This window comes from Dermacentor andersoni, chromosome 7 (assembly GCF_023375885.2).
Source record: "Dermacentor andersoni chromosome 7, qqDerAnde1_hic_scaffold, whole genome shotgun sequence".
Classification (NCBI taxonomy): domain Eukaryota; kingdom Metazoa; phylum Arthropoda; class Arachnida; order Ixodida; family Ixodidae; genus Dermacentor; species Dermacentor andersoni.
In genome coordinates, this window is record NC_092820.1 from 23,030,337 (window position 1) to 23,044,827 (window position 14,491).

General features: G+C 45.2%; 1 protein-coding gene across 3 annotated transcripts in view; it reads right to left on the minus strand.

The window, feature by feature from the left end:
- LOC126535524 (G patch domain-containing protein 2-like) overlaps positions 1-14,491 on the minus strand; it is a 109,371-nt gene that overhangs the window by 72,709 nt on the left and 22,171 nt on the right. For 2 of the 3 annotated variants that reach the window (XM_050182336.3, XM_050182335.3), the window contains exon 3: positions 7,704-7,919. The exons of the other annotated variant lie outside the window; for it this stretch is intronic. In XM_050182336.3, coding sequence (XP_050038293.1) covers positions 7,704-7,919 — 216 coding nt within the window. The remainder of the gene's footprint in view (positions 1-7,703; positions 7,920-14,491) is intronic. 3 annotated transcript variants of the gene reach the window in all.

The following is a 14,491-nucleotide window of genomic DNA, read 5'->3' on the forward strand; positions in this document are numbered from 1 at the left end:
AACCTTCCCCTCTCAAATACCCGCCTGCAGTGTGACAAGGAGTTGTGTGACCACAGCTGAAGCAGGACACTTTTGGTGCTTTATTTTGGCAATGCTAACCAGTGACAGGATCTCACAAGCTCAACTAAGATTATCTACATAAGTGGCTGTTTCTGAAGTCACATTGTCAGGCACAATGTCATTAGCAGCAGCGTCTGTTAATGCTGCCATGTCTTTGGAAATAAGGAAGCCAATGTAGATTCGAAGCAAAAAAATTTCGCAGTTTCACACAAAAGGCAAATCATTGATAGCAATATCAAAGTATTCGACAACTACACCAAGTAAGGTTTGTGGTTTTAGCAGCTGTATAATTGCAGTAAATATTTATTTACTAATTAAATTAACAAGACTGCTGTCACGCGCAAACATGAAATGATCTCACTCAATGACTGTGGACAAACGTTGAGATATTTCTGGCATCATCACAAGTGGAACCAGGGGTGAGCACATTTTCTTTCCTGCTGCCTCTCACTTCAACGTGCCTACCATATTTTTCTGCATATGCCCCATGCCCTCTAATACAACAGCCCGAAAAATAATTTAAAGAAATATGCATATATAATCTGCGGAAATAACTGCACACAACAATGCTCAAACTCGTCCATGTTGTATCTTCGGCCATCGGCTCTGTTCCGCTCCTCTTTGGCAATGCTGATAAAGATGGACTCCCACGACGGATATGATGGCAGACAAATCAGTCTCATGAAATGTGACGTGAATCCAATCACTTCACAGCTGGCATTCACATGACAGAGGATGAGAGTGGACGAAGCAGCCCTCACATGGGCAACGGCAACGGAGCAAATGCAACCAAGCCGAAAATCCCAATGGTGATTTAGCTCTCCGCTGTGTTGTGAAGTGCCTTGCGCGGATTGAGATAGCGCCTCGGGAATGGGTGACGTATGACCACAGGATACGCAAGCTGAAATCGCTATTTGCTCTGGCACCGTGTGCTCTGTTTGCCAGCTACTAAACGCCAACTGCAAAGAGGAGAAGAATGGGCAACCATGAAGGAGGGAAGAAGGGTGCTTGAACATGTAGGGTTGGGGCGAGCGTAGGGTTCCCTGAGAGAGAACGAAACTTTGAATGGAAAAAAAAACCTTGCCTTGAGGTGTGGCTTCATGGCAATGCAGTGCATGCTGCTATGAGGCCACACCTCAAGGCGAAATTTGCATATAACCCGCAACCCTACTGTACTATTAATCTTTTTTTTTATTCTTGGTGCAGATTATATGTACGCGCAAAAATATGGTAAGGTCACTGTCATACAATGCTGTGCTTCGTTATGGCATGGAAGAATTTGGTAAGGTGTGTTTACGCTTGAGCAAGGACAACTTATCAAATTCATCCGTGACACAGCAGCCAAGGTCGATCCGAATAGGTCGCGAAGCTTCGGGCGAAAAGCTGTTCTCAACAAATTGTCACCAACATCAGCAAGGGTGATTATGGGAGCAGTGACTGAAGTGCGACTACGTTTGGAGGGAACAAACATTGGGAAAGAAAAAATGTTTTTAATTAAAGCGAGACAGAGTTATATTCATTACATGAAAATAAAATCCCTACGAGTGAAGAAAAGACAACTATATTTTATTTTGTTATTAGCAATACCTTTTTTTCAACACCCATCATGAGAAAGGGTGGTGAAAAACGCGCGTCTCATGATTGCAAGTGATAGCACCCATCACTCATCAAAACGTTGCTATCACATGCAATGCAATACAGCCCTTGACGTGTGCAGAAAGGCGCACTCGTAAAGTTCACCTTTTACAGCACGCTCCCCTCACATGTTGTGCTTTTTTGCTTGTTGACATTTGTCTGAATTTGGTGATGCAAGCAGCTTCATCGTTTCTGAACCTGTTCAGTCAAAAGTAGGGAGTTACAACTGGCAGATAATCGTTTAATTTAGTTGTTTTTGTGCGACTGTGCTGGTCAACGGGCTTGGCGTCCGACGATAGGACCAGCATTCTACACCTAAAGCCTTCACCGGCCTCCAAAGAAACTATGCTCTGCGCAGGGGTGCGATTTCGACACCTCTACGGCTGGCCTTTTCCTGCATCCCTTCCAGCGCTGAAAGTTCGAAATCCCCATCAAGGCAAATGGTGGGGTATCTGAATATACAGCTCTAGCTGTAGGCCACCAAAAATTCCACGCCTTCAAGATCAAAATGACGCCACTTCTGTTTATAACAGCTATGGGGTCATAGTATTTTTTCCCCTCATGTCCCCCGTCACACAGATGGCACTAAGCCCCATGAACCGCTCATGAACCGCCATGTTTTGAATGTATGGGCTTCTATGGAAGCTTTGCTACCAGGTATATTTATCTTGCAGCAGCTGCATTGGCGCAATTACACTAAAGAGTGCAATGTTACAGCTTCGGTCGCACATAAAATAAAACATATTTGGATGATTCTACATGACGTGGCACTGCTGCTCTAGCATGATGCAGATCCAATGAAGAGCCGGAGAAGACATGCTTGCGGAGTGAAGAGGTGAATATCAATATTAAAGAGATACCATAGAGAAACATTGAATCCGTTTAGTATACTTGAAGAGCTATGCTTTCCTTTACTTTGCAGTAATAGATTGATTATTAGAAAAAAAGTGACGGTCAAAGTTTCAGTTTTGAATTTCTTGCTAGAGCTCCAGGGCCGATACATCAATGGGACGTCACGGATTGCAAAGTATTTTTTCGCATTTCTGCCATCGTGGTTATGTAAATGTTTGCAAAACTGCCTAACTTCAGTCTGTCTCTTTTAGAATACAATTTAGTCCCTCCCTACTAATAAAAATTTAACCGAGCCTTAGCAGACGGTGTCAAAATCTATGATGGTGAAGGCATTTCAAGGCAGCATCACCACCAGTCTTTTGTTATTGAGTCTTTTCTGGCTTACCAAGCATCTTCTTGTGGTAAGAGTGTCTTTTTTGGTAGTGTGGAAGGCTAATTTTACTAATGTATCGGTGAAACTTAATTTATTAGTTAACTTCGTAATGTGTTAGCAAAATCATTTTCTCTTTAGTGTACATATAAATAAGTTTTCCCACACCTCAAAGGCTAACCACAAAAAGATTTCAGTTTGGATAAATTGTTTAAAACTCAGTAGTGTATATGCACACTCAATTACTGATTTTTTGGACATGCCCGACAATTCCACCATCACAGCACCAATGCAAAAGAACGGCTGTATTTTGGATGCTGAAACCCTTCACAGTTTGAATTCCCAGACTTGTTGCCATGACCACAGACCTGAAATGGCATTAATCAAAGCCACCATGACCATTTTGATTATCTCACCGCCTCGAACCAGCACCCTTGCACTCCGATCCACTGGCAGCCGTAGCCACCACTGCACCAATGCGAGGCCTAGCTGCTTCGACATTCGTTATTAAGCTTGCTGCTGCTCGGTGCCGTGTATATCATTGAAATAATTAGCTGCTGTCAGCAATGGTGCGAACACCAGCCTCACCATCCTCACTGATGACTTTGAAGTGCAGAAAGTGCGGTAAGGGTCAAGCGTGTTGGGATCGAGGTGCCTTTCTGCACCTAGTCCCCCAGTTCACACATGGTGGTTAGCTCGAACTGCCATGCCAGTGGCAAGCGCTCTTCCGCCGAGCACTTTATTGCTGCGGCAGGTGCTCACAGGCCCCCAACGAGCCGGTTACATGGGACCTCTGCTCCCGCATCTTCTCCTTCTCACACTTGGTAAACTGTTACACGGTTAGCCCAAGCACAGAGGGCGCATACTTAATCGGGCTTGAGGTGAGCCTTTGACAGCATGTGCCATGACTGTCACACTATGTTGTATCTTGAGTTAATGAACCTGGGTTTGTTGATGTTCCGATTCAAGAGCCTTCTCTGTGCCATGTCAGAGAATCAACGAACCCTGCCGTAGCGCCTGTGTGCATTTCAGAGTGGAGAAGCGTAGTGCCCTTTTCTGACCCTTACCCGTCTCCGCATAACTGACGCCCAACTCAGTTTCGGCATGGCATCAGAGCAGGCCCCCTCATGGCCCTGGTTCCCGCTTAACCCCCTGGCTACGGACTTATTGCCCTATGAAACGGAAGACCCTGACAGCATGAAGTAAGTTCGCCTTGGCAATCCTTCGCTTTTCAGCCACCAAGAATGATCCCTTTCTTAGAGCACCCTCTGGTGATGTCAACTGCTCAGATGTGTACTCTAGCCCTAGCCAAGCCAGCCATGCCCTTGGCTGTTTGAGATGCATGCGGAACAGGTGTCTACTAGCCCCTTCGATGTGCTGTCCCCACTCAGTGGTCCCTTTTTGTCCCAAGCACAGTTGAGTGCCTACAGTGCTGCATCAGAACCACACCACTTACATGTTGGCACGAATACACTTGCTGGCCTCCTCCCTTTGTCCCAAGCATCGTGCACTGTGCCATCCACCGTGTGTGAGCCACCCCGCTCGGCCAGTTCATTTCCTTTCCCTGCCTCAAGCACAGCACAGTGCTCAATACAATGCAGCGCAGCAACCCCACTTCACTGCTAGAATAAGCCTGCTTGCTCCAAGCGCCTTTCCCAGACAAGTGTGCTGCGTCGCAGCCCATCCACTCTGCCGTAGGCACGAGCTCGCTCACTGGCCAGTCTTTGTCTAGAGTGGAGTTCGATGTCCAGTGCACCATGGCTGAGCCTCCCTGACTTGCTGCTGGTGCAAAAGCCCTCGCTGGCCTATCCTTGTCCCAAGAGAAAGGCTAGTCAATGTCGAGTGAGAGCCTCTCCGCTCAGCCGAAAATGTCGTCATGCTTTCCGACTACCACTAGCCTCATGCACAGTTGAGTGACATTCCCAACGAGCATGAGCCACCCTGCTCTGCCATCGATCTGTTCACCAGTTGCGTGAGGCCTCATACACCTGCTGGAGCAGCAACTAAGCTCTCCTCCTCGTTGCCAGTCTGTTGCTGACCATGTGGGCTGCTGTCCCTGGTCCTGCCTGCCATGGCTAGTCCAGCCTTGAAGGCCACTGACCTCTCGTGCCAGCCTTACTGCCTCAGCTGCCACTCCCAGTCACCAGTTTGCCAAATCAAGCTCAAGCCCCTGGCCGAGTGTGGACACACTGGCTACCACTGCTAGCCAGGCTGCCAATCAACCCAGCCTGCTATTTCTGTCATTGAACAATCCAGGAGCCCAGTGACTTTTGTGGTGGCATGCGGTGTTTAGCTCGATCTACAGGAACTGTTGGCCCATGGCAACATGGCAAGCACAACTAGTGCACTGGAGCTAATTTCCAGCACAAACTGCGCTTCCCCCTCCCAGCGTCGATTCACCGCACAAGCACACATCACTAAGACAGCCCCCGATTGGCCTCCCCAGTGGTAGCCTCGGGGTGCCCGCTCCACCCAAGCTCTCTTCGACTGAGTGCTTCATCACCGCTGATTCTCACAGGCCCACAACGAGTCAGTTACATGGTACCTCTGCTCTCGCAACTTCTGGTTCTTGCGCTTGGTGGATTGCTACACTGTTAGCGCTAGCACAGCAGGTGCGTGTACTCATTCAGTCATGCGGTGAGCCCTTGCCTGTAAGTGGCGTGACTGTCACATTGTGTTATTTCTTGGGTTAATAAACCAATGTTGGTTGACCGTCTGATTCCGAAACCTTCTCTGTGCCGTGTCAGAGAGCCCACGAACACTGCCTTAGCGCCTTGTGCGTTGCGGAGTGGAGGAGTGCTGTGCCCTTTTTTGACCATCACTCGTAGGTTGAGCCTCGTGTAAAACTATCTCCACAAACATTGAATAATGCTGGTTCCCAAAGTCAGCTTCGCCACTATACAGCGGTTACTCTATGAAACATATCTGATGTATTGTGGTGACGCATACTGAGAGTTTAAATGGGCAACTGTCAAGGGACATGGTGTGCATCTATAGATTATAGTTTACGCAGGCATGCAGCTACCCTCTCCTGTCACAGTATGAGTGCTGATATGCCTAATAAGTGTACTGGTACACCTTCAGGCTTCCTTCAGACATGCCTGTGGTGGTATAAGCCCTTGGGGCAGTCAAAGGCATGCATTAATTACATTGTGATAACAATTATATGGGCACTCCAAGTGTATTTCCACCGTCGGCAACGGTTCGGTATAAAGACCAAGGGCAATAAAACTGTTTCCGAGTTTCCTACATTGTATGTGCGAGGGAAGGCGGGCGAGAGGAGCTGACGATTGTGGCTCAATCTCGCCCACGCGAAAGAGACAAAAGCAGGGAGGAAGCACGCCTTTTCCCATTGTGCACGTGGCACCCAATGTTGAGAGCAGCAGGGGCGAGGGGAAACAGGGGTGCGGGAGGGTTCTACTCTGGCTGCAACTGCGCATGTGGCGGCTGCATGCGGTTGCGCAGCCACATGTTGAGAGCAATCTACGTTGAGGGCAGAGTCTATGTGCGTCGGCGACTCATACCTTTGTGCGTGCTGTGTGTGTTCTCGGCGCTCACTTTGTGTTGAAGCGATAGACAGCACGAATGTCACTTTGCTCGCTGCTGCTGCCACGTTTCATACCACCAACGTTTTGACAGTGAGTTTCCACGGTCATGGAGTCATATGCGTTCACGTTTGCTGGTGCACGCGTGACACCATGCTTGTTAATTTAGTTTGCATCCCTATGTTTACAAGTTTATACGGCTGATAAAACTACTATCCTTACTTCGTTTAGCTGTCTATTAATTTGCTGTCACCATTGGTGCTTCGCGTTTCTGGCAAAAGTGAAATTTTTTTCAGACTGCCAGATTTTTCCGGCATTTTCGTGGCCTCCAGGAAGGCTGTAAAATCGGATGTTGACTGTCTATATACAGTTGCTGATGTATTTTTTAGAATACAAATATTTGGACTTAATGGATATTCCGGACTTCACAAATGAACCGTCAGGGTTGCCATAAAGTTAATAGATTTTCGCGACCGATTTTTCAGGTGAATTTAGGCCCTAAAGTTCGATTTTCTGGGCTAAATCACTTGTTCCAAGCCACGTTACCCAATCTTGGAAGCTGCCATGTTGGATTTTCTGCTGGCTTGACTTCCAGTGGCCCACCCTAAAGCCTCCAAGATTGGGAGGCACAAGCTTTAAGTAGAGAGTGCAACATCCTCCAGTCTAGGAGGACATGCCTGCTCTTCCTTGGCTGACAAAACGCTCTATAGGACAGCACTTTTTCTAGTTTCTTTCCTTTTTCGATCAGCACTATCGTCATAATCATATGAGGCGAGATCCCCTTTTTAGCGATCTCCGACAACAGAGATTGCCAATGCAGTGACACTCTTGTAAGACTGTATACAGAGACAACATCACTCGCAAATCCAGGCAAATCTGATTGCTTGTATGAGGTAGGGCATTATTAGAGATTTTTGTAAGCTGCTTCCAGCCTAATAAATTTTATTCTTTCGGGTGAACGAGTTTTTCAGGCTGATCAATTTTTTTTACTATTTTTGTCGGCAACTGTATAACAATGTGCTAGGCAACCACAGTTTCAGCCATGCAGCAGCATACAAATGTGTGCTCATTATGCAGGATGAAAAAGCAACAGATACTGCACGCTAACCATGCCTCCTCCACCACTTTCTCTGCATTTTAACCTCATTATGATCACAATTTTGATTCACCCTCATTCGTTTCCTTGCTGCTTCCTACCAGAGTTAAAAAAGTAGATTGAACAAGAACTCCTTGGTGTCAACCTTGTTGATGTCCGGCAATCCTTGGGACGAGTCCCCAGATGGCGGTTCCAGGTCGACGGCCATGCGCTTCAACTTTCGCTTGCGTCTCTGTGGCCGCGCTGCTGTGGGCAGGCAGTTCTCGTTGAGCGAGTCCGATTCGGCCGCATTGGCCTGCCGATGGCGCCATGCGCACAGTCGCTGGAGCAGGTCATCCGAGTCACTCTGGGGAGCATCCAGCTGCAGCAGTGAGCATTGATGGAGAATCAAACGATTCCATTAAATTCATTTAGGCTACGTTCACATTTGGAAAGCGGCAAGCGGGCAGAAAATATTTTCCGAGCATGTCGATGATGTTCACATTTGTTTCGCCCCCGCCGCGGCCACCGCTGCCGCTTTCACCCACATCCATCTATCTGCACACGTTTGCTCGGGTGATGGTGCTCTTCATTGCACCAATTCAAGCGGTAAGTTCATTCATTGACCCATCCGTCATTAAGAATGATCACGTTGCCCAACTTCGTGTGTAGTCAACATCTTTCTTGTGCCATGGAAGAGGAATTGTTTTGATACTTCTAGCTAGTTGTTTCCCAGAAATAGACAATGAACAATGGAAGAAGTGTACAAATGAGAAGTGGTGGCGGAGGTCGGTTCGACCAGCTTTGCAAAAAGGCGAGAAGTTCGGTTATGCCAACGCTTTGTCGCCGCACCTCCAGTCCTACAACGTTGCATCGTGAGTAAGTAATGCTGACCGACATGTCCTTGAAAAGCCAGTGACTCTTGTCTTAGAGCACAGGGTGGTTCATGATCACATTGATCAGCATCACAGCAGACACTTCTGGTGCCATGTTAAATTTTACGATCAGATGTTTACATGTTAGTACAGCATCCGATGAAGAAGAACGACTCCACTTTCCCGTGGCAAAAAAATCAGTCCAAGACTGATCTGGCTCGCCACCTGTTTTACCACCCATTTTGCCACCTAGGTGGGTGAATTTTTAAAAGTTTTTGCCGATTTCACCTGCTTCAAGACCAAGTGTGAATGCAGCCTTGCTTCTGGAAGTGCCGATGAAGAGACTCACCTTTTCTGCAGAGCAGTAAATGGAAAAAAATTGTACTAAATTTCTCGCAGACTTCGCATAAATGTGGTGCGCAAGCAGCAATGTTTCCAATGCAACGTTCATGAGGCCAATCATAAATACAATTACACATAATGGCTCCTAACACTGACAAGTGCGGTCTTCTAGTGTAAAAAACTGGAACTAGAAGCAAGATGATTGATACATCAGTGATATGTTTAAACTGCAAGCTTTTTTTTTTCCTGAAAGCTATTCTCATCACCAGCTAAATAGGTAAAAATTCCACTGACAATACTCATCAGCAGTCAAGAAATGGTTAACAGTGCTTAAGCAGCCAATCAACTTAATTGATGGCACACAATTTATAGCCATACGCACAGAGTGAAATTTTAGCTTACAGGCAAACTGCAACAAATTTTCACCATGCCGCATAATTGGTTATAAATGAGAAGTACATAGGGAACAGGGTGGCTTGAGGAAGGGATACTCTAGAATGGATCACATCCATGTCATTAATCAGGTAATCGAGAAATCCGCAGAGTACAATAAGCCTCTCTATATGGCTTTCATGGATTACGAAAAGGCATTTGACCCAGTCGTGATGCCAGCAGTCGTAGAGGCATAACGTAACTAAGGAGTACAGGACGCTTACATAAATATCTTGGAGTATCTACAGAGATTCCACAGCTACCTTCTCCACAAGAAAAGTAGGAAGATACCTATAAAGAAAGGGGAGAAAGGGGGTTAACCAAGGGGCTCGATTTTTATTAGTCATATCATAAGAAGCCCACAAACACTGACACCAAGGACAACATAGGGGAAATTACTTGTGCTTAATAAGTGAAATAAAGAAACGATAAATTAATGGAAATTAAAGTGGATGAAAAAACAACTTGCCGCAGGTGGGAACCGAACCCACAACCTTCGCATTTCGCGTGCGATGCTCTACCAATTGAGCTACCGCGGCGCTGTTTCCCCATCCACTTTCTTGAGTATTTATGTGTACTAGTAGAACCCTGGGAGTGTTAGCCAGCGCCACCACTCACAGGCCTTGGCGGCGGACGTGGAACGTCCTTTTTGGCGCAGGCGTCACGAGAACGTGATCTTTTTGGGTGGAGGCAACTGGTCAATAAACCCACACATGCTACCTGAAGGCATCAATGTTGCCAGATTTGAGACCCTCGTTACGTAATAAACGAGAAGAAAGGGGGTTAACCGAGGGGCCCGATTTTTATTAGTCATATCATAAGAAGCCAACAAACACTGACACCAAGGACAACACAGGGGAAATTACTTGTGCTTAATAAGTGAAATAAAGAAACGATAAATTAATGGAAATGGAAATAAGGAAAGGGGTCAGACAGGGAGACACAACCTCTCCAATGCTATTCACTACGTGCTTGGAAGAAGTATTCGTGCTACTAAACTGTGAAGGCTTAGGAGTAAAGATCGAAGGCAAATATCTAAGCAACCTTCGATTTGCAGATGACATTATCCTGTTCAGCAACACTGGAGACGAGTTACAACAAATGATTGAGGACCTGAACAGAGAGAGTGTAAGAGTGAGGTTGAAGATTATTATGCAGAAGACAAAGATAATGATCAATAGCCGGGCAATGGAACAAGAGTTCAAGATCGCCAGTCATCCTCCAGAGCCTGTGAAGGAGTATGTTTACCTAGGTCAATTACTCACAGGGGACCCTGATTATGAGAAGGAAAAGAATAAAAGCACAGCATCGTCATTGTAAAACAATTTTAGGGATTTATTTTGCAAGCTAGGGATTCTTTGGGTATTAATCTAGGGTTATTATGGCATACTGAGTTGGCAACACTGTGGTGCTGCAGTGCCCTGTGGTCTTTCATGCTTCAACTCCGCTTTTCCATGACGTTATGGCGACTTAGCACATTCAATATGTGGCTCACTTCGAACGACAAGCAATTTTCATAGCCAAGAAGTAGGCAAACTCCACCGTGGCTCAGTGGCCCGACGTCCACGATTCGCGGATGGCAGGACCAGTTCTTTAAATGCGAGGCTGGTCAGAAGTGCTATGTGGATCTCATAGTGGCCTGGTACCATCCCCTAATGAAATGGTTGTGCAGCCTCTTAAAAGGACTCAATCTCAAACAAGCTCAAAGGTGACGTGATCTCATGTGATCACTTACAGAGATAGTTTTGCTTTCCCGAGACTCGGCCCGGTACCGAACCTGTCTAAGTATATGGCCGATAGTTCTCTTGGCACTGAGAATGAGCTTGGCACAGTGCCAAAAACACTTGCCGGGGTCACTTTCGGTGCCGAGTCAAGTAAATTTCTCCGAAAGGGATCGCCCAAAGATGCTGGCCAAGGAAAGCTGTCTCCGTCTCAGACGACAACGATAGGTGAAGAGAACTCGTTTCCGAATTTTCTGTCTTGTTCCAACTTACGCGGGTGTGTTGCACAGTGTCGACAACATTTGGTGGTTTGATCGTGCACACCATGACGTTGGTGGCTTGCTGCTGGATGTTGCAGCTCTTGAGAGGAAGCTGACGCCCCGCAGCTGAGCAAACGTCCAGAAAAAGATCACCACTTATTTTTTTAATGTGTAAATAAACATTCGCTCATACTTCTTCCAATTAAATCCTGGGTAGTCATTTTTTTTTTCAAAATAATTTAACCTGCCTTCCTTGGAGCAGTGCACGTTCGTGCCACGGACTTACTCAGACGATCTGTACCTCTTTTTTTCAGCAAGACTGAGCATCACTGCCTAGATCCTTAGTTTTTCGATTACACAATGGTTTTTGGTGGTGTCCCCAATATCGTATAATTGGGGCTCCACTGTAATCATATACCATACCATAGGGTTAGCTTAGATTTGAGGATTTTGAAGAATGTGCCAGTTTTTAGTTGAAATTTATAAATATGCTGCATAGCTAGTGCCATCTAGAAAAGTCAGTATCGCAGCAACTAGCCGTGCCAGCAGCCAACTGAAGTACACAGGCGACATTGCCATTTTGATGTGTCGTGTAAGCATGCGGCATGACATTATTGTAATGGCACCAAACAGGTGGTGCCACTATAAGCACCCTGCAATGAACTGTGGCTGTACATGCAGTGTGTCTACCAAGTTGACATTTCCAAATTCCCCGAGTTTTCCAGGCTTTTCCTGAGTGCTTCTGAAAAAAAATTCCCTGAGTGACAAGAGCTTTGTTTTATGTCAAGACGGGCTGGCACCATGTCAGCCGATGCTGTCACTCTCTAGTAAGCATGTTAAAAAATAAAAAAGAAACTTAATCCAGTTTAAATAGTGAGTAGTGGTTGTTTTATTCCAAAAGAAAACAGAAGGGACGGGTTAGTAAAAGGTGCAGCGAATAAAATATCTTCGAACGAAATTGTAAAACTCATTGCAAATTGAGTCAAACATTCTCAAATATGAATAAAAAGGAGATGCAAACAGAAGCCAATATTTTCGAATATAAGCTATTTCTATCAAATGATAGCACGCTCATTGGTATGAGGCCCAAACTTTGTGACAGGTGAGATTCTCTCGCAACAGCTGGTAAGTCAATCTCAACTGTCCTGACATACTCTCAGCCCGCGCGCAATGCCTCAGTGTTGCGTTTCACTGTTTTTAATTAAAGAGTTTATTTTGGTATGGATGAGGGAAACCTGCATCTCGGCATCAGCCAACACTTTGTTTTCTGTGCTCAAGCTCCTTCAAAGTGGCGGCATACTTTCTTTCCTGTTCATTCCTCAATGCGTAGCTCCTTTGTGTTTTTGTCCTCCTTCCGCCATGCGTTCGACCCACGGATTATTAGAACCATCCCCTTGGTCAGTTGTACAGACAAGGTCCTGCTTTTCGGAATCCCTAGGGGCCACAATAATGCCCGAAAAATCGGGCTGTTCGAAAAAATGAATGCATGTCTTTTACTACCCTTAAGAGCTCAAATCGTCACAAGAACTTACGAAAGAGCTCTGAAGGCCTGCCAGCACACTTATTGAGCAAATCGGTGCTCATGTTGTAAAAGAGATGGTGGGTGCACACGTGTATAATTAATAAATACATAATGTGCCCCGTGACAATTGATCCTTCCCAAGCTTATGGTTCATCGCAATACTTTCACATGTGTTTCACAGCGTAACATTGCTGTACTGAGGCGAAGCTAACGTTCAAAACCGGCATTATGCAACACGTCGTGCTTTTCGAGCTTTGAAAACAATTGCGAGGACCACAAAGGTGGAGTCTGTGCCATTGCTGACTGCGGAGAATTCTTTCCATAAAAAACACGGCACCGAGCGCCAAGAAGCTTAATAGGAACCTTTAGCGCAGGCCCAACTCCTACGCGGCTTATTCAAATCCATGTAAAACGCAAAAATGCTTTTCTGAGATAATCCCTGGATTAATTTTAATGTAAGTTGTTGCATTTGAGATTTAATTTTGGGGACTATTTGAAGCAGATTCTCGATTTAGGGCCTGAATATTGTTGAAAAAGTTTTCAAAAATTTGGAAGTTCGAAAAAAATAGAAGCACGAAGTTTACAAATTAATAGCTCTCCATCAAAAACAGATATCGCAATTCTGTAAATGGTGTCCATGAGATCATTCAAAGCGGACAAATTCAGTGTGTCAATTTACATATTATGTATTCAAGAATTTTATGTGAATATTATGTGAACGTCGTGTACAGGGGTTCTGCAAAAGCTGTACTTCCATATTACAAATTTTTTTTTATTCATGCGTAACATATCAATCTTGTTCGCTTTAGATGTACTAATGGATTCAATTCACAGAATTGTGGTATCATTTTTCATCGCTGAGTTACAGAGTTGTAAACTTGATAGTTTCGTTTTCTGAGAATTTGCAATTTTTGCCAACATTTAGTAAAAACTTGACAACCTAAATCAAAAATTCGAAAAGAAAAGTCATTAGATTTTAAGTTTTTCTTTTAAATGCAACAAATCTCGTCAAATTTGGTGGAGTAGTTGCCGAGAAAAACTAATTCTCCTTCTACATGTATTTAAACAGGAGCACTCTATAGAGATTTATACAGTACCAGTGGCACCCACGACGATAATCGAAGACAGAATAGTCTAGATGAATTCAAAATCCCACAGGTAACACCGGAAGAAGTAAAGAAAGCCTTGGGAGCTATGCAAACGGGGAAGGCAGCTGGGGAGGATCAGGTAACAGCAGATTGTTTATTTATTTATTTATTTATTTATTTATTTAATATACCTCAAAGGCCCCAGAGATGGGGTATTACATGAGGGATGGGCTTTAACAAAACAGTGATTCGAGAGCAGCCTTGAAGTGATGAGTGTCGGAGTGGTGCGTGATGTCGGCAGACAGACCGTTCCAGTCCCTGGCGGTTTTCACAAAAAATGATCGTAGATGAGAGGTAGTCTGCGCCGGGGGAGGATACACGGCTTTGCTGTGGTTAATGCGGCTGGACTGACGACGAGCTGGTAATATAGCTGAATTGTGGAGTGGTGAATGATAGAATTTGTGAAAAAGACACAGTCTAGAAATAAGAAATCGCGATTCTAGATTAGTAAGACCGGCACGGGATTTTAGTTCAGACACGCTTGCACGATAAGAATATTCAGAGTAGATAAACCGGCCTGCACGGTTTTGAATTGATTCCAGTGTATTAGATAGGTTATGTTGATGAGGATCCCAGACAGAGCATGCATATTCTAATTTAGGGCGGACATATGTAACATAAGCTAACAATTTTACTGATGGGGGAGCAAGTCTT